This window comes from Sciurus carolinensis, chromosome 14 (assembly GCF_902686445.1).
Source record: "Sciurus carolinensis chromosome 14, mSciCar1.2, whole genome shotgun sequence".
Classification (NCBI taxonomy): domain Eukaryota; kingdom Metazoa; phylum Chordata; class Mammalia; order Rodentia; family Sciuridae; genus Sciurus; species Sciurus carolinensis.
The window spans coordinates 43,670,088-43,690,527 of record NC_062226.1 but is presented as its reverse complement, the minus strand read 5'-3'; the positions used below and the strand labels follow the sequence as shown (position 1 = coordinate 43,690,527).

The window sequence follows — 20,440 nt, the reverse complement described above, 5'->3', positions numbered from 1 at the left end:
TTTCTGATAAGACAATTCAAACATACAAATCAATTACAACAATGTGCTTATCAGCTCCCCCCTCCCACCCCTGTATTTTAAAGCAACTGACAGTTTTGAAGGACACGAAGACAATAGGGCTTAGCTAAACAATATGGCAATTAAAAATGGCCCTCTAAGAAAATAATTACAATAGTTGTTGAAAAGAATTTGTCCTTTGAGCAAAACAGACTGAATGAAAATATTCATCATGAAAAGAGGAAGATTTTTATCTTCCCTTCTGATAAGAGAAAAAAGGGGATGTATGTTAAAACAATGGTACAGAAAGCTGGGGAGTCAGTCTGAAAACAATAGAAAGCCCTAGGCAAAAGTTTCTCCAATAAAATGCATCCCCTTGAAGATATCCATTCAAATTCTTACTTTGTATTGAAATAAATAACTGTATTCCCCACCCCCAGCACCAGGAAGTGAATAATTTCTTTTCTCCCTTGTTAAAATTAATTTTTTCAATCTAACAACTTTTAGAGAGGGGAGGATATGTTTTGAATTTTGTAGAAGTCAGCAATAGTAAAGATAAACCAATTAATGGACAATAACATTTTAGAGACTAACCATAAAGGGAGTAGAAGTATCCTGGATGACCTGGGGCTTCCAAGGGAGAGGGGTTTAAACTCACAAATTTTTTTGAGTCACTCTAAATCCTGTAGCACCTTTGTAATAGGTTCCCATTTCTACATACCGCTCCCTCATGCTTTCCACAGCCTCACAGAACCCTTGTGAGGTAGGTAGTGTTATGGTCTTTTGAGAGGTGGGGATGCAGAGATGTTCAGTACTTTATCCTTAAAGAAACATGAATCCAGTAACAGAGCCTTGAGAACTCACTCCAGACCCTTGTCTTTTTAATACATAACTATTCTGACTCCCTGAGAGTGTATCATTACAGCAGGTAGGTCCTTAATACTAGACTCATGCCTGGCCAGATGGACACTAAGGCCCATCTTTCAACCATATTGTTCAGAGGATGGAATGAGAGACAGTTTTTGAGCAATGTGGAAACCAAAGGAGTTAATGGGGATTAATGTTTGAACCACAATTTGATAATGACTTTATTGATGTTACTATGGTTATGAATACTTGGTAGATATTGCATGACTGACTGAATGAATGAAAGAATGAAGGAGATTGTGCTTGGATAAGTGGAATATTTTCTGCATCTTTTTAAAAACAAAACCTGGAGAAATCTGTTTTATAATTTCTAATCAAAGATGAGAAGGAGAGAATTAAGTAGTTTCCTGAATTTTCTGTAGGTGTTTATTTGAACTAATATTGGCAGCATTTAAAAGTATATAAATACAAAAACATTCAAAATAATTTCCAGTATAGACTTTACTTATCAGTTTGGAATCCTAACCGTGAAGTCACTGTTAGAGGCAGTGCAAACCTACATGAGCATCATCCATTTCCTCTACAATTAAATGCTCTCACATATGCTTACTCATTGCCATTTACTTGAAAAGCTCATGTTCTGCAGCTTTTATCAAATGCTATTTTGAAGACATTGAATGATCTAAACAATGAATAATTCTTCTCTGCACTTACCAGTCGGGGGACATTTTTCAGTTACTTTCCATTTCTGTGAACCCATTTTTTTTTTTTTTTTAACTCCAGAAGACTCAGAGCAGAAAACAGTGCTTTATATTGAAACCAACTCTGCATTAATACCCACAGCTTTCTTATAGTAGTGCCATGGAGAGCTCTTGAGACCACTGAAGTACAGGCAACTGGCTTCTCCAGGTATTGCTGAAATAGAAGAGCTTATATAAATCAAGGTGGTGGAGCTGACTTGGTAATCTCTTTACATTACACATTTGTTCTGTGCTCAGTGAATTTATTCCCGGTGAGGTGTTTAAACTGATACACTGTGAGGTTTAAGAATCTCTGGATGCCATAGTATGGATTTGTGTCTGTGTGTATGTTTAAAGAAGTATTTGTTTAACTTTCATGAGAGCCCAGTATGTATATAATGGATGTAACCTATTAGTCTTTTGTATATCCAGCTAATAGCCCATGGCTAAAGGAATAGATTAGATGTAGTGAATTGCTTGTGTGCAATGGGACTAGCATGCTCAATCTCTCTAGCTAAGGAATAATATGACTACTGAGACTGTAGTTAGAAAAAGGTTTACATAAATGTTACCTCTTCCTTAGAGAGAGATTTGGTAAATAGATTTATCTCCTAATGTGACCATAAAAATTCTAAAATTATCTACAGATTTAACTTTTGTAATGATATCCAAGATTTAGGTCTTTCAATCAAAGAAATTCTTGTATATGCTGTTATTTGTGGAGCCTCTCCTTGGGTTTTCAAATCTCAGACCTTGACTTCTGGATGATTGAGTTGTATTTAGTTTCTTTATTGGTGGCGGAACAGAACAGTGAGACTCTTCAGATAGGTCCTTTATTTTCCATCTGCCATTTATTTTTCCTTATCTTTTCTGCAGATGGTACTAGGTAATATATATGTATATATGTGTATGTGTATCTGGCATTAATATACATGTATTATTTAGAGAGATTTATTGATATGTCCTGATTTACAAAGTTCAGAGTACTATGGAATGAAACAATGCCTGCATAACTATATCAAGGGATTTCTTTTTCAATCCAAGTTTTTTGAAAAAGGGTCATAATTTTTGCATTTAGTTATATATAAGAGTTGATGGAAGGCACCAGAATGACAAGCCCTACAAGCCAATGTTTTCAGATTTTCCACCAGTCAATGGTAGAAATACTAGGTGGATTTCCCCTCAGGCTTCTCCATCTTTGCTTTAAGTTGGCTTTATTCCCCATTAATCTTCATGCCCTGTGTTTTGGGTTCGACAACGAGGTAATTAAGAACATAGGGTTGTACAATAAGCTTATCTGCCTTAAAGGGAATGGGTAGGAACTCATAATTTTATTTTGACTATATCAAATGACACAGAAACAACAGCCAGCTAGCTGGAGCAGTATGCTCATGACTGAAGAAAATGAGAGAATCAAAACAAAAAGAAAAACACAAAATTTTGATGAGATTCTAAATTTATGAAGTAGCACATGATCAAGAAGTCTTTCCAAGAACAGAAGCAGAAGCCAGACTGCTGAGTTACAAGGATGCTTAGCTTTCATTTAATATTGTGACTTCATTATAGTACCTCCTTTCCATAATTTAAAGACAAGTCTTGATGTATTGGGTCCATCTTATCCCTGATCAGTAAGTTTCCTAGACTGGCTAACTTGTGATATTAGTTGACAGAGATATGCACATAACACATTCAAGACTATGTTCATGGGAGATTGCTTGTTTAGTCAGACTAGTTTAGTGGTATAAAATTAAAATCCACTGTCAGAGATGTGACTGCTGCCCAGGCAGTTCTAGCATTACCAGGAAATCTCCAGGGAGAAGGAAATTCCTGTCTGGTGGCAAGCTCTGTATTTGCAATTAAAGAATAGCAAAGCAGCCTTTTCTGAATCTCTTGGTAGAGTAGCCTTAGAATTTGTGTTTGCCATTGCCTAGAGGCAAATTTTTTTTTTTTTTTTTTTTTTTTTTTGTCCTCTAACAATGTGACTTGCAGGTACCATTACTGACAACTTTTTGCTTTTTCCTCCTTTGACACCCTTTCAATGGAAGGTATCAGATGAACCACAGAGACTGAGGATGATACTATAGCTGATGACAGGTACCTGAGCACATCTCCTATAACCGATTCCCTTAAATACCAGGGGGAAAGAGAAAGCATCTTCACTCTCAGCAGAAAGATTGCACAAGAGCAGTTTTTAAATTTTCAATTCATTCCCTCTTTAACACTAAACCACCTGCTCTTTCTCCTGTTACCAATTTGTTTAAAGACAAAAGATTTTTCTTTTAAATTCTTTGTCTTTCTACTTTCCATGATGTTTTGAATCATGAAAATCTGGTTGAGTGAAAGCTAATTCAGAAAAAGTAGATGATGATGTTATACGTATGGCTTGCTGAACCCTTCCAAGTCAAACAATTTGCAAGTGATACAGGATTTATTCCTACTAAAGTAGAATGTCTTTATTATGTGGTTTATATTGCATAGATTTCAATATACAGCAGGTCAAACCATGACCCTTTTGTAATTTTTCAGATAAAGAAACTGATAGCCCAGCCTCTGCTTCCTCTTTGAGTAGTCTCCTCTCCACATTTACAGTAGGATTCCAATGGACCTGCCTCTTCTGACAGTTTTGTAGATTATTTCATCAATCACTCAAGCAATTAAAAAACCTTATGCTCCTTGTGAAGTCCATATAACCTATCTCTTTTAATAAGGAAATATTCCCATGTGACTTTAATTGCCCTTTATTATATTTCTTAATAATACCCCAACAGATTTGAGATGTCAGATGCTTAAGCCCTTTTTATCAGCAAAGAAAACATGTTTTTCTAACTTATTTTACATATTAATAAAATAAGTTAACTTGTTTTTACATGTTATAAAAGAAAAAAAAAAAAAACCAACAACATGCCCACAACAATTACCCAATAACAGTCAATAAGACATAAACCTAAATCAATGTACTTTGAATTTAGCACTAGTTTTTTGAGAACAGAAACAAGCTATCAGGCATTTAAGAAAAATTTTGTTAGGTTGTTGGTTAGAAACTTCTGATCATAGGATATTCCCAGAAAAATATTTTGATAGACATTAAAGAAAAATGCAAACACACATATTTTTTTCCTCCTGCTCAAACTTATCAGCTTTTAAAACAGTTACATCTTAAACACTTAAATCAAACACCCTCCCCCACATATTTATATATGTATATATAAACAATAGCCTTTTAATTGATTATGATTTGGGGCATTCTATACCTTATGGATAAAATACGGGACAACAGCTATCTTGTGTATGAAGTGACCCAAGTTCGTATGGTACACCTGAATTTATAACTGGGAAGGAAAAGAGCATGATTTCTTCTAATCAATGCAGTTTGTTCATGACTCAGTTTCAGTCTTTCACTGTCAGACAGATATGTATATGAGTTGGTATACGTTGGACATACATGGTTGTAAAGACTGAGGGAATTTTTTGCAAGTTTGAGTTAATCTGCTTGTTATTTGTTGATTACATTATAGATTGTATAGATTGTATTGCAGGGCAGATTAAAGATATTAAAGCAATTTAGAATAGGAGGTGTGCAATAAATGAAGAAAGTTAACACAGCAACCAAATTTCTGTTTTCACTTTTCCCTTTGAGATCTGATACAAAGTCTTTGGGCCATTTTCAATATGGATAGTTATCATTTGAACTTTACTGGAATTAGAATAGTTAACCAATTTAGAGAACATAAATTTGCATTTTTGTTGTCTCCTAATGGCTATTTAGCATATTAAACTTAGAGCCTTCCTTAATAAGAGAAGTACTCTCTTGATTAAGCCAGCTCTTTTCTCACTCTGCTAAAGCTATAAATAAATCTTTCTATTTAAGACTGGCATTATATCAACCCACCTGCTTCTGGAAGAGAAAAAATCAGATTCACTCAACCTGCAGATTGCTGTCAGCTTGTGATTATGTGAATGGTAAGTCTTAACTTTTAAAGTGTTATATAAGATAGGCTGGAGGGTTTTTTTTTTTTTTTTTTTTTTTTTTTAATAAAAGCAATTTCCAGTTTAACAATTACCCAAAAATTTCCGAGTACCAATGAAAGAAGACTTATCCCCGGAGAGAGCATTCATTGATGAGCCATGACAGCAGCTCAGAGGTGGCAGACATGAGCAGGCAGGCTGGAGAAGGAAGGATCATTTCAATTGTGACATCAGGAGAGACAGGAACACAAGGGAATGCCAGAGCTTTCCTCTCTCTGGGCTCTCTCTGGGGAGTTAGCACAGTGGTTCCTCCTTATTCATGGTTGGTTTTGGTTTTGATAGTTTCAGTTACCTAAGATCAACCTTGGTCTGAAAATATTAAATGAATATTTGTGGAAGATGCATGAAAGTGCACATTCCTAAAGCTTTCATTACAGTATATTGTTATGATTGTTCTGTTTTATTGTTAGCACTGTTAAACTCCAACTGAGCCTAATGTATAAATTAAATCTTGTCAACAGGTACATATAGGGGAAAACACAATATGGAGAGGATTTGATAGTGTGGCTTCGGGCATCCACTGAGATCTTGGAACCTTTCTCTCAAGGATAAGGGCATCTACTGTAGTCCCTGATATTTTCCTTCTTGCCATTCAGGATCTTTTTCAGGGAGCTAGGGGTGGGGGAAGGAGAAGGGTATTAAAGACCTTGACAAATTGAAGTAGGGCAATTGGGGCATATGTAAGCTTATCCTGATCAAATTGCCATATTTGGAAAGAGGAACATCAGCACCAATCTTATTTTAGAAAAATAAACCTTTTACATACATCTTAATCATGCCTTTGTTGTTTCTTTTGCCAACATGTTGCCATAGGCCATCTGTTGAAAAACTCACACAAGATAAGAGTTTCCAGTCCTCATGTTTTTTGAAAAAAAATGCAACTCCATTTACTGCTCCCAAAACTGACTTCAGAATTAAAAACCTGTTATTCATTGTTGATTTACAACTGATTTTCTTAGTTAAACCTTTCAAGCCTAGACTTACGGCCTCTGGACCCAGTGTTCATTAGGCAAACCTAGTTAAAGATCCTAGCTAACCAGCTCTCATTTCATCGTGCAGAACTATGTTACAAAACTCTTTTCCCAGGAGTTACACCTTGTGGGAACACAAATGAGAAGGTTCTCTTGGAAACAGTTTTTGAGGGGTAAAGCAGAGTGTCACCGAGAGCGGTCAGGTATTTGCCAAATAACAAGAAAAAAACCTTCTGTTGTCTAATCAAAATATAAATTTCTAACTCAGTAAGTCAAATAATATTTCATCCCTTAAAGATTTTTTTTGTACACAAAGGCAGAATAACTCCATAACTCTTCAATCAGAAAATATCAAGGACTTCAGCCGAAAGAAATTGAATGGAGCTCCCAAAGTCAATGGTGGGAAATAACCAGGCACATGATGGAATAGTCTAATGGAGAATGTTAATTTCAGTAATAAAGATGATAAATCTTTACCTAAGTACCAAGTAGGATGAATGGCTTTGGCCCTAAAGGTTTTGTGACTGGTTCACATGCCTCAAAAATCCATTTGGAATTTCAAGTGAGGTATAGGTGGCCAGGACATAGAGGATAAAAATAGCTACCAAGGAAAGTTTAAAAAAGAGCACGAGCTCTGATTCTTCAGTTAGAAGTTAACTATAAAAATTAGCAATAAAGGAGATAGAGTAAAAGAGATCCCAGTGCCTCCTTCCATCCTTTCTTTGAATTCCTGATATGTCTTTTTGTCAGGGCTTAACTTTAGAGGCTGAAAATGATCCATTTTTTCCTTTCCTAGGGAGCCTCAAGACACATTCTGTGTTGCTGAACATCTTCCAAGCACAGCCCCTGAGGATAAAACAAACGTCTTGACTCAGAGACGGAGGGAGACCCTGGAAGTATAAGATAATTTACATGGGGCTCTACTCACTTCATCTTCTTTTTTGTATTTCTAATATTAAAAAAATACATTTGTTCCTACTTGAATAATGGAAAGTGACAAAAGGCAGGCTTCAATGCAGGTGAGATTTAAATAATCCTTTTTTAAAGAGTAACAGAAGATTGTCACATCTGGAATCCTGGGAGAACTGAGAAAAAGAATTTTTGACAGAACAATGAGAAAAGAATCTAGCCTAAATACTGTAGAACACACCTGGAATGCCTTCGTACTACTGGAGAGTTGGTGGTAGGCAACTTTTCTGAGAAAGTTGAGCAAAACCAGAATTCTGACAAAGGACCTCAGAAACTAGGAAGTATGAGTCTTAGTGATTCCTGGTTCACACTTTTCACACTTGGAGACTGTTTGACAGGCACATGATTATAAATGCAATGAAAATGAAAAAAAGGCTAAAAAGTAAGTAACATGAATATTTAGAAAAGTAGAAACTCCATATTAGGAACTTATTAAGCAAATTTGTTTGAATTCTCTTACTTTAATATGTATGTCAGACATTTGAGCCCATGTATCAATTTTCTTAGACCATTAGGGCTGTAGTCAGGGAATTTTTTTCTTTTATAGATTTAATGGCTAGAGAAAGTAAATATTTCTCTGAAAAGGCTAATTACATATAGAGTACTGATCAATCTAGAACAAAATGCCCAGTCAAACAACTGTATTTCTTCATAAGTTACTTTGAAACAAACCCTCAAGGAAGAAAATAACTCAGGTTGTAAAATCTAAAGAGAAAAGTTGACCCACATGCTGATCTAAGCAGTTATCCCCTACCATGATGTAGCAAAGGGTTAATCAGCAGTCATAAAGAAAAATTCATGCAATCCCTTTGTAAAACTGGATAATAAAGCCCCAGAGTTACAGTCAACGGAATGCCAGAGTTTTGCAGATATAAAAAGGAACCCAAGATTTGTACCAGTAGTAAGAATGTAGAAAAGTTCAGTGTCCATTCAATTACCTATAAATCCATTGCAACAATGCTTCAGGCAGTAATTAGCCATTTTCCTGGAATAGTTGGTCAATGTACTTTCATGGTCTGAACAGTTAGGCAGGTGGCATATATATTTGTTGCAGTTGAAGCCCAATTCAAACTATAATTTTACAATTTTATTCTTATTAGAAACATTGGACCTAGGAATATTGCAGAGGAGTACTAGAATGTTGAATATTTGGGGTTCCATGAAACTATAGGTTTTGACGGTGTTCAACAGTTAATTAGGAAAAGAAATACTTTGTGTTCAAATAAGCTAAACCCACCAGGTAAAAAATATTTTTAAAAACAATTCTTGTTTATAGGCTTTATAGAGGACTTATTAGGTTCATACAGATGTTGAACCTCATTTGCCCAACTTTGTCAGTGGGACTCTTGGAAAAATGCTTAGCAATATCATAACTGTTCTATGACTCTAAGTATGGAAACCCCTGAGAGAGTTCAATCCCTCTTCTTTGAATGGACTAATATCTAAATCTTTTAACTAAATCTTTTCATGGATGGGCTACCTTTAATCCAATTTTATTTCATTCAGGTGTTTTATGGTTAGCTTTTGACAAAAACATAGCAGTTAGAATCTCAAGCCCTTTTATTAATTGTTCTATGTTTTTGCTTGCACACTCTAATCTGTTAAGTATTTTCTTTATATAAGTTGCAAAATTCAAATTAACTAGTTTCTCTTTTGGAAGACTACCCCTTCACTTTATTATTTTTTTTTTAATTTGAAAGGACCCATCTGATTTATAAGAGTTGAATTTTGATAGAATGCACAACTTGATTTATATTGTTAGACCTAAATAATGCCACAAATGGGAAAGGAATTTCTAAAAGATCTGTTAGAATTACCAGGAAAGCCAATGAAATATGACTCAAACAGGAAATTCTTCAGTCTTTCTATCTCATTCCACCCTTTATTAGGAGAGAAATGGATTTAACTGTGTTGCTATTCAATTGTAAAAACAGTGTCTGAACTTGACACTTTTGGTGGTGGGGATCAATTTAATTTTATTAAAGTTCCTCAAAATTTCAAATACTGAAAAAATCCAGACTTTTGAAAGTCAGACCCCTACCTGACATGTCAAGTGGAAAATCTCAGAGATCTTCACCAGCTCACATGCAATTCAGAGACCTTGTTTAAGAATCTTATTAAAATATGAAAATGTAGAAATTTCCTATTTGTTAATACTGATCGGACACTTCACAAATAGTCTATATTCAATGGCTTCTCAGATCCTATATGTTGTGAAAGTCATTCATTCAACATTTAATGAAATGGAACTATGCTTCCTTTAAATAGATCACTGTTGGGAATGACATGATAGTATTTTTAAAAACTTAAATGTCTGAGAAGCAATCATTAATACCAACTGAATTGGCAAATATCATTAGGTCAGGGAATAAAAGAATCAGCACAATTTCGCATATGTATAGGGCTATAATCTTAGTTTTTACTCAGTAGAGAAAAAAATCAGTAAGTTTTTTGATCCACCTTATTTTTTTCTCACCTCTTTAAAAATAAACAGATTCCTCTTCTCTCCACAAGATAATTTTTAAAAAATCTACTCACTAGGGAAGCAGGGCAAAACCCTGAAGTTATCAAGGTAAAGTGGTGTGTATGGCATTTGAATAGAGAACATCAGAATGGCAGTAGCTAGATGTTCCCTTTAAAGTAGCGGTCCAGTCTTCACGCAGCAATCACATTTTAAACAGATCCTTAGTTGCATGACCATCATGTTATGCATGGGTCACACTGGTTTATGTTGGCATTAGAGAAGAACTCCTTACTCAGAGAGCTTTTGAACAACAGAACTATTGATCTTAGCTACTGGTAAATATTACCCAGTGATTTTATATAATCTTTGCTTCCTTTCATTTTCTATTAACTCATTAGTAGTGACTGGTGAAAGTAAAATCAAGGGGTGGTTAAATGGATTATTTTCATTAATAACACCTACCTTGCATTTTACAGGTACATCTGGTGGCACCCCACCTTCTGGAGAAACCAAGGGCTTTGTTACAGTAAACTGGTCCAGTGTGATATTACAAGTATAAAAAATATTCCATTCTGTATCAAAACTAGGCACATGCCTTTATTTATAGTAACATAAGTTAACAGAATTGAGCAGTTTTGCCTTGGGTCCTATTTGTTGGCATCCTACATCAGACATACACATCTCTCAACACATCTCGGCCGTAACTCCAGGGATCTAGTCTCAGGCTTATCTGTAGGTAAAGGAAGGTGAAATCACACTTGGATCTATAATGGTGAGTAACTAAAAGCACAACCTCTCATTCATATTGCTTTAAAACATATACAGCATATATGTTTAAAAAAAAGTAAAGAATATATTGATCTCTTTTTTGGTGCTGAACCAACAATATGGTATGATGCAAGGCTTTAACAAATGATAATCATAGATACAAATTTTTCTGTAGATTATGTTTTAGACAAATGTGTCTTTTTAATATGTAAATCCTACACTGTAGGTTGTTCTTATTTTTTTTTTTTTCATTTGTTTTTGCAGTGGTAGAAAATGCTGAATAATTGTCCATGAGCATGAGCCAAAGGTTCAGGTTCATTACTGAGATCCCCAGAATGCCAATATTTGCAATGCAAACAATTAGTATCCCACCATGTGAAGGGTTCTGACATATGCCTGCCTGCCTCTAGATGGAGAGGCTCCATAAGAAGTCCTCCTGTTTCCACGGACCCTGCATTGATTGACACAGGGGCAGCTACACAAAGCTGCCTCTTAACCTAGTGATTTACTGTGCCAGACTCTTACTGATTACCAACAATAACAGACAGTAGCATGAGTGGTAGACCCTCAAATCATTTTCATGTTGAACCTCCTGGGTCCAGCCACTTCCCCTTCCACAACAGCACCATTGTTTTTTCGGGGCACATACTCAAGGTCAATGCTGTTTTTGTGCTTGCCTTTCCCTCGGCTCCACACAAAGAGGAGAAGAAAACAAAATAAAACCACTCCCAGGAATGTGAAACAGCCCATGGCTGTGGATACCAGTATTGTTTTAAGGTCCAGGGAAAAAGTATTGGCATTGGTGCCATTGGAAACGGTGTCATTGGAGTCAGTCATGTACATAGGGGTCCTGTTTGCGTAAAGAAAGCGGTCTGAGGCAAACCCTTTCACAGTTAAGGAGGCTGTGAAGGTATCATTCCCAGCAGCATTGCTAGCGATGCAAACATACAGCCCACTGTCCTGATCCTGGGCAAAGCGAATTTCTAGGGTGCCATCGCCCAACACAGTGGCTCTTCCATTGGACTTGGTGGTGATAAAACGCCTTCGGGGTGTCACCCAGGAAATCACAGGCTGTGGGTCTCCATCGGCACTGCATTCTAACTGGACTGTCTGCCCTTCATCCACTAGTAGATGCTGCAACTTCTTTTCACGGATTTTGGGTTTTTTGCAGGTAAAGTAAAAAGAAAGGGCAGTGCTGTGGAAATCCTTGAATGATCTCTCTCGGATGGTGTCTGGGCCAGCACACATGGGCTGCTGGCCACCAAACTGTAGGGTGGGCTGTCGCTGTAGGATCCAGAGGAGACGGCAGTCACAGGCCAGTGGGTTGTTATTAATGCTCAAGACCTCCAAAGCCCTAGGGGAGGAGAAGACATTCTCTTCTAAAGTTTCCAGTAGGTTCTGAGATACATTGAGCACGCGAAGAAAGCGGAGCCCTTGGAAGGAGTGGGGCTCAATGGTGCGGAGCTGGGCCCCCACGATATGAAGCTCTTGAAGGCGGACCAGGTCAGAGAACATGCCTGCTTCAATAGTGCTGATGGGATTGTAGGAGAGGTTTAGGTGTGTCAGGTATACCAGGTGTTTAAAGGCAAGGAAGGGTACAGTGGACAGATTGGTATTAGTGATGGAAAGGGATGTGAGGTTGAGGCCATAGAGGCTATTGGCAGGCATCATATCCAGTAAAGGCCAATAGTCAATCTCTAGGTGTTTCAGGTGGAACAATCTTTTAAAGGCATACACAGGCATATTGTTGATATTAAGATGCTTCAGATGCAGGCTGATGAGGCTGCGGAGGTGGGAAAGGGCTTCTGTTGGTACTGCTGTTAGGTTGCATTTCTCCAGGGTGAGCTGCTCCAAGCTAAGAAGCCCACTGAAGGCCCTGTGTGATATATAAACCAAATCATTGTCCCCTACTTCTAGAGACTTTAGGTTATGCAGATCCTGGAACATGTAGTCCAGTAAAATGACGATCTTATTCTCACTAATGTCAAGCTTAGTGAGGTTGGAGAGTCCTGTGAATACTCCTAAAGGGACCAACTTGAGACGATTGCCTTTCAGGCGGAGGGAACGCAGGTTAAAGAGATTGTTAAATGCTCCTGGTTCCACATTGGCGATGATGTTGTCACTCAAGTCTATCTCCTCCAAAAGAGGGTATGATATGAATTCTTCAGGGTTGATGCTTTTCAACCTGTTTTTGCTCAGGTCCAAGATTTTGGTCTCAATGGGAATACCCTCTGGGATGGCAATCAACCGCCTTCTATGGCAGCTAACAGATTTGTTCTGGGCAGAGCACTCACAGCGAGCAGGACAGCCAATGGTGGATCCCATGAAGATTAACACCACAGCCAGACCCAGGAATGGCTGCCAGCATGATACGGCCGTGTGAAGCATGACTCCACTTCTTAGTCTACACCTTGGTCACAGACCTGCATAGATGGGGCAGAAGAGGGAAGAGAAATTAAGGAAGGGTACAGATAGGTGAAGGGGCATATGTAAGGCAGCAAGTGTAATGGAAAAGACACTGGGTTGGAATCAATCAGATCCAGGATAGTATATGAGGGCTGCCATTTTTACCTACATGATCTTACATAAGGTATTTCACCTTTCTACCCTTCAGTATTCTTGGCTATGAAATGGGGATAATGGAGGTAGTAATCAATTGTAGTAGTTTCCTGGAGTTATCATGACAAGTTCAGTGTTTGACAACTACGAAGAGAGAAATTCAGTGTCTGGCACAGTGAGGCCAGACAGCATACAAATAACACACAAAGACTCTACCTTGAATTCAAATGAGAGGTCAGTGACTAAGAGGAAACCAGTTCTGTGTGAATGGGTGCCTATACCTTTAATGTTGGGATATCATCCACCATTCAAAAGAAGCTAACAGAGTTCCATTCAACCTCAAGCCCCAGGGTCCACTATACAAAACCAATGCAAAGTGCCAAGATTTTTTTTCATATATATATTCTATTAAAAAAATGAACTTTTCTTTAAAGGTAAACCTCTGCCAGAATTCAGTGAATTTTCATTTATGAAGGTATTCTCCATTTACCTGCATTATCTCCTGGTATTATTTTTGTGTTTCTTAGAAAGAAGAGATGGAATCAGGTTACCATAATGGATCTGGTGAATGTGCTTCCTTTATGATTTTGGATTAAATATTCAGGAATAGGAAGAATTGTAATTTTAAGTGGTAAAAACCTTCAATAATAATGTACAAACTATCGTTCTTTCATATTCAAACAAACCAAGTGGACCTGTTAAAATGAAATTAAATAGGTAGTAAAAAATATTGGAACTAAATATGTCTATGTCTTAAATGTGTTAAGCAGATACTGAACCTACGGTTCAATTGAATAGCAAAAGGTATGTTGTTGAACAATGCTTCTCAACTAAGGTCCCCAGGGGAATATTTCAATCATGAAATATTTATGCAAGGAAATATAGTTTAAGACAAGATTTTAGACAAAAGGGTGTTTGGAAACTTCATAATTTATTCCTGAACTGTAAAAGAAGAATTAAAAAATAATTTTGTTAAAATGTTTTACACATATAGGTATATTTATATCTATGGCTATATCTAAAGAAAGTTATACATAAAAATAACTAGTTAGTTCCAATTTAATGGTAAATAACTAGATCCTTAGAAAAATTCCCCCCAAAATGTAGAAACAAGATGAAGATTCAGAAAGTGCTACACAAATAAGATAAATATATAAAAGATAGTTCTGTGACAGAACTATCATCATTTACAGATCAAATTAATATGTCATGAAAACCCACTGAAAAAACATTGGAACATATGAATAAGCAAATTCACGTATTGAAAAATGTATATAGTTATTTTCTTATATGTAAAAATAAGCTCTATAGAAAACATTGTAAATTTGTCACCAGCATTTCTGAAAAATATTAAATTTCTTTGAATGAATTTAACAAACACATATAACTGATGTGACAACTATCAAACCCTACTAAGGAATCAAAATAAAACTTACTAAAAGAGGGATATGTTTATATACTTAGGTTGAAATATTTAGTATTATAAAAAACACATTAATAAAGATTTTTAGACTTGAAAAATTATAATTAAAATTGAAGTTGTGAACTAATGGACATAGATATTTTGAAAGACATCTTTTATTAAGTTTTATTTTGATTACTCTGCTGTCATATTCATTCTATGTGTTTCTTAAGTCTATTCTGGTTTGTCTATAGTAGAGAGAAAAATGAAAATGTATAATAGTAAAAGTTGTTACATAAGTTATATGCACACAGTAAATTACCACCATAGATTTATGTTTGGAAGAATATATGCATGAGAATAATCAGAAACATCAAATAAAAATAATAAAGCACTCTACCATACATTTAAATATAAGATGTAGAAGTATAATAAAGTATGATATTGACATAAAACAAAATCAACAGAGTAAGGAATAATATCTAAATGTATCTGAAAAGTCAGTTTATTTTGAAGATGGCATTTTAATTCATTGAGAAAAATATAAATAATTGGTTAGTTGGAAAAGTTGCATTTCACTTTCACTATCTGTAATAAAACAAATTCCAAATGAACTAAGGATTAAAATGGAAGACAAAAAAAAAGGTACCGAAAGAAAATTCAATTGTTTTATAATATTAGAGTTGCAAAGCAAGTATGTGGCCAGTATGCCACAAAATGTAGTTCTATACTTATTTACATAGAAATTATGATGTACACTCCCATTTGTGTGTATGAACATATGTAAATATGTCTATATGAAAATTATGGACCACAAGATAGGAATATGTTTAGTATTTATAAGAAACAGAACTTTTTCCAAAGTGACTATACATTTGGAATCCCCACTAGCACTGCATAAGTATTTTGGAAGCTCTACATACTCTACAACATGAGTACTGTCAGTCTTTCATCTTTTAGCCATTCTGGTGGGTATGTAGTATTATCTCATTGCATTTTTCTGATGAAAATGCTGAACATCTTTTTGTGCTTATTATCCATTTATATAGATTCTTTGATAAATTTTATGTTCAATATTTTGGTCATTTTTAATTGGGTTGTATTTTATTGAGATGTAAAAGTTATATATTCTAAATACCTGTTCTTTATTAGATATAAGTATTGTGAATATTTTCTGCTCATCTGTGGTTTACCTTTTCATTTTTTTATTAGTGTCTCAAAGAACAGAGGTTTTAAAACCTAATTAAGTCCATTTCAACATTTTTCCATCTTATGATTAATACTTTTGGGGTTCTCCCAAGATCTTTGCTATGCCAATATCATGAAGATTTTCCTCTATGTAGTCTTCTAGAAATTCTGTAGTTTCATTATTTACGTTTAGGTCTATGAGTCATTCTGCATTAACATTTGTGTTGATTACAAGGTGAGATGGAAACTTTGTCCCCCACAGTCATATAGTTTTTGGAATGTTGTTTCTTATAGACTTTCTTTTCCCTATTGAGTTACCCTGGGGAATTTTTCTAAAATCATTTGGTCATATATATATGTGTCTATTCTGGATTCTATTCTTCATTGATATCTGTCTATCCTTTCACCAAAACCACAAGTATCTTTGTTACTGTCAATATTTATGGTAATCTTGAAATCGGCTACTTTTGGTCCTTCAAAAAAATTGTCTTCAAAGAATCTTTTGGTTCTCTGATGTCATTTAGATTTCCATATGAAGTTTGCTATCAGCTTGTTAATTTTTTTTAAGAAAACTTTTTTATTTTTATATAATTATAGATTCATAAGAAGTTACAGAAAAAGGTACAGAGAGTTTTTATGTACATTTCGCTTAGTTTACCCCAGTGATAAAATCTTAAATAACAAAAATCAAAACCAAAACATTGACATTAGTACATTTCATACAGCTTATTCAGATGTCACCAGTTTTACATGTACTTATTTGTGTGTGTGTCAGTGTGTGTATGTGTATGTGTCTGTGTATATAGCTCCATGCAATTTAACCAGATGTATAGATTCCTGTAATCACCACCGCAATCAATATATAGAACAGTCCCATGACCACAGGGCTCCCTTATGTAAGTTTTTTATAATCATACTTATCCCCTCTCCTCATTCCTCACCTCTGGCAAACACTAATCTGTTCTCATCTCTATAATTTTAACAGTTCATGTAAATGGAATCATATAGGATGTCATCTTTGGAGATTAACTTTTTTTCAGCACAACTCTCTTGAGATCCATCTAATCTGTTTAGGTCAGTAGTTTGTTTCTTTTATATTTCATTTAAACATTCCCTATGAAGGACATTAAGGTTGTTTCCAGGTTATTATGAAAAAGCTACTATGGGCATTCTTTTACAGATTTGGGGGTTGACATCAATTTTCACCTTTCTGAAATTAATGCCCAATAGTGCAATTGCTGGGTTGTATAATAAGTCAAGGTTCCAAAGAGACTGACAAACTATTTTCTAGAGTGGCTGTTCTGTTTTACATCCCCACCAGCAACATGTGATCTGGTTTAACTTCAGAACTTAGGGCTAGGCAAAGAGTTCTCAGACTCAACATCAAAAGTGTTATCCATGAAAGGAAAATTTCAATAAGTTGGACCTTATCACAATTAAAAATTTTGCTTTGCAAAAGACACACAAGAGATTGGAAGAAAATATTTGAGAATCACATAGTCAACTTAAGAATTTATGAAGAACTCTCCAAACTCAACTGTAAAAAAAAAATTCCACTTTGAAAATGGGCAAAAGACATGAATGAACAGACATTTCAATGAAGAAGACAGATGACAAATAACCACATGAAAAGATGCCCAAATCAATATTAGTGAAATACAAAATATTCATCTACCATATACCCATCAGTATTAGTTAAAATAAAAAATAGTGATAATACCAGCTTGTTAATTTCTAAAGAAGTCTGCTGAGATATTGATACTGTGTTGACTTTAGATAAATTTGTGTAAAAATATTGAGCTTCCAATCCATAAATGTGATAATCTCTTCATTTACTTAGGTCTTTTTAAGCTCCCTTCAGCAAATGTTTTGTCTTTTACAAAGACAGTGTTTCTTTTCCAATTTTTATCTTTTCTGTTTCTTTTTGCATTTGATAATACCCCCAACACAATGAATATAAGTACCAAAAATTATTTTCCTTGCTTTGTTCATAAAATTAGAGGAAAATCATTGTTTTTTTCACCATAAAGTTTAACAGTGGATTTTTCGTAAATGTTTTTCAGTAGATTGAGGAAGCACTTTTCTCAGTTAATTAAGAATTTATGCCAGAAACAAGTATTAAATTTGAAAGGTGCTTTTCTGTATCTATGAAGATGACCTATTTTTTCTCCATTATTCATTTTAGGCAGTAAATAATACTGATTTCTGAACATTAAAACAAACTTGCACTCTTGGGATATACATTACTTTGCCATTTTTAAATACATTGTACTTTTATGTTTTGTTGGATCTTTTGTTAATACTTGGTTAATTTTTGTAGTTCAGGAGAATTTTTTTTCCCTCTAGTCTTTATTTTCCTTGTCATATGTTTGGGTACTTTTAATATCAGAATCATATATGTCTAATAAAGTCAGTTGAAAAGTATTTCTCAGTGTTTGTGTATGATTGTTATAATTTCTTCCTAAACAGAAAATATCAGTGAAACCAAGAGTCTAGAATTTTCTTTTTGGGCATTCTTTGAACTACAAATTAATTTCCTTAGTAGATGTTGGAATACTTAGATTTTCTATTTCCTTTTTGTGTTTTGTTTTTAAAGAAATTTTCCTATTTCATCTAAACTATCAAATTTGTCTGAAGTTGTCATAAAGTTCTGTTATTTTTCTAATGTTCGTAAGATCCAGGAATTGTTTCTTTCAGTTGTGACACCGGTAGGTTGTACTTTTCTTTTTTCTTGATACATCTAGCTAGAATTTTTCAATTTTATTGAACTTTTCAAGGAACTTTTGCTTGTACTGATTTTCTCTGTTGTGTGTCATTATTTCATTACTTTATGTTCTTATCCTTATTATTTCTGACCTTTGGGTTTAGTTTGCTATTTTGTTTATTTATTTTTTGACTTCCTAAGGTGGAAACTTATATAAAAAATTTTGGATGTTCCTTGTTCTCCTTGTAAGTTTTTAAAACTATTAATACTCCCCCTCCCATGTTTTGCTATAGTTGCATTTCATAAACTTTATTTTTAAAAAAGCAATCAAATGGTTTTCTAATTTACTTTATCCTTCCTTCTATGACCCATGGATGCTATAGAATTTAGTTGGTTTATTTCCAAATATTTAGATCTTTTCTAGATGACTTATTTTTAATTTCTAATTTAATTATTTTTTATCAGAGAAAATACTATGTTAGAAGTTTAATCTTGAAATCTATTGATGTCATTTTACTAGATCAGCATATGATCAATCTTGGTGACTGTTTCATGTTCACTTGAAATGGATGTCATTTATATTTTTGATGGGCATTGTCTCTAAAAGTCATTATGGTTAATGTGGATTATATTTAGATTTTTTAATCCTAAATTTTTTCAAAGTTGCTCTAATAATTACAGAGAGATATGTGTTAAAATCCCTAACTATGAAAGTGATAAAGCCATGATCACCAGCCTGTGGTATTTTTCGGGTGTGGTGAAACCTTTAGGAGGTGGTACCTAATGGAAGAAAGTTAGATCATTGCTGGGTCTGCCCTTGAAGTAGGTAATGGGGACTTGGTCTCTTCCTCTTCTTTTGCCTCCTAGCTGTCATTAGGTGAACAGACCTCCTCTGCCACTCACTCCTGCATGACACACTATGCCGCTTGAAGCCCCAAATAGGGGTAAGTGATCATGTCCTGAAACTGAGTCAAAATTTTACTCCTTGTAAGTTATCTCAGCTATTTTGTCACAGTGACAGAAAGTCAACTAACACAATATTAATTTGCTTCAAGGAAGACATGGGAGCCTTGCAATAGTAGGTTTCTATTTACATCCCCCATCCTTGGTGGAGAGAAACATAGTGGGGAGGGTGTGTGAAGGCAAGGAAACAATGGGAATACCCTGATTGTGACCTTACAATAGTTCAGAATGGCTGGAATACTAAGGAGAAAAAAGAGGCTACAGCAGTAAGTAGAGGAGTGAATTGACATGGGACTTAAGAACTCTGTTAAGCTGTTTGTACTTTATCCTGAGGGCAACAGCAAACCATTTATGTGTTTTGTGCAAAGGAGTAATATGATCAGATTTACATTTTGGAAAGCATGAAATAGACTTGTAGGAGGAAAAGACTTGAATCTAGAAACTCAGTGACTGTTGTATTCATCCAAGATAGAAATAGTGATCACAATGAGGGTTGTGGGAGTCAACTTGGGTGTAGGAGCAGATTCAAGATATACTCCGAATCAGAGCAGAAATGCTTCACTTATAAATTGGATGCAGAGTATGTATGCAGTATCTAAAGCAGAAAGGAGTTCAACCAAGGTGGGGATTACATCTAATTTTAAAAAAATGGTTATTTTGGCTCTGGTCAAAGTGAAGGACTGTCAAAAGGATTAGTACTTGGCAAGCAGGCAAGGTTCCTTGAGATCTGGACCACTTCATCAATTCCACTGGCAGAAGTGGACAATTTGTAGCCATTTTTCATGAATGTTCTTTGATGTAGCTTGGAAACTGTGGTTCTAC

General features: G+C 35.1%; 1 protein-coding gene across 2 annotated transcripts in view; it reads right to left on the bottom strand.

The window, feature by feature from the left end:
- Positions 1 to 11,006: 11,006 nt before the first annotated feature.
- Positions 11,007 to 20,440, bottom strand: part of Lingo2 (leucine rich repeat and Ig domain containing 2) — a 492,373-nt gene continuing 482,939 nt past the window's right edge. For both annotated transcript variants that reach the window (XM_047524703.1, XM_047524702.1), the window contains one exon: positions 11,007 to 13,225. In XM_047524703.1, the coding sequence (XP_047380659.1) occupies positions 11,370 to 13,190 (1,821 nt within the window). In that variant the 5' untranslated portion in view covers positions 13,191 to 13,225 and the 3' untranslated portion in view covers positions 11,007 to 11,369. The remainder of the gene's footprint in view (positions 13,226 to 20,440) is intronic.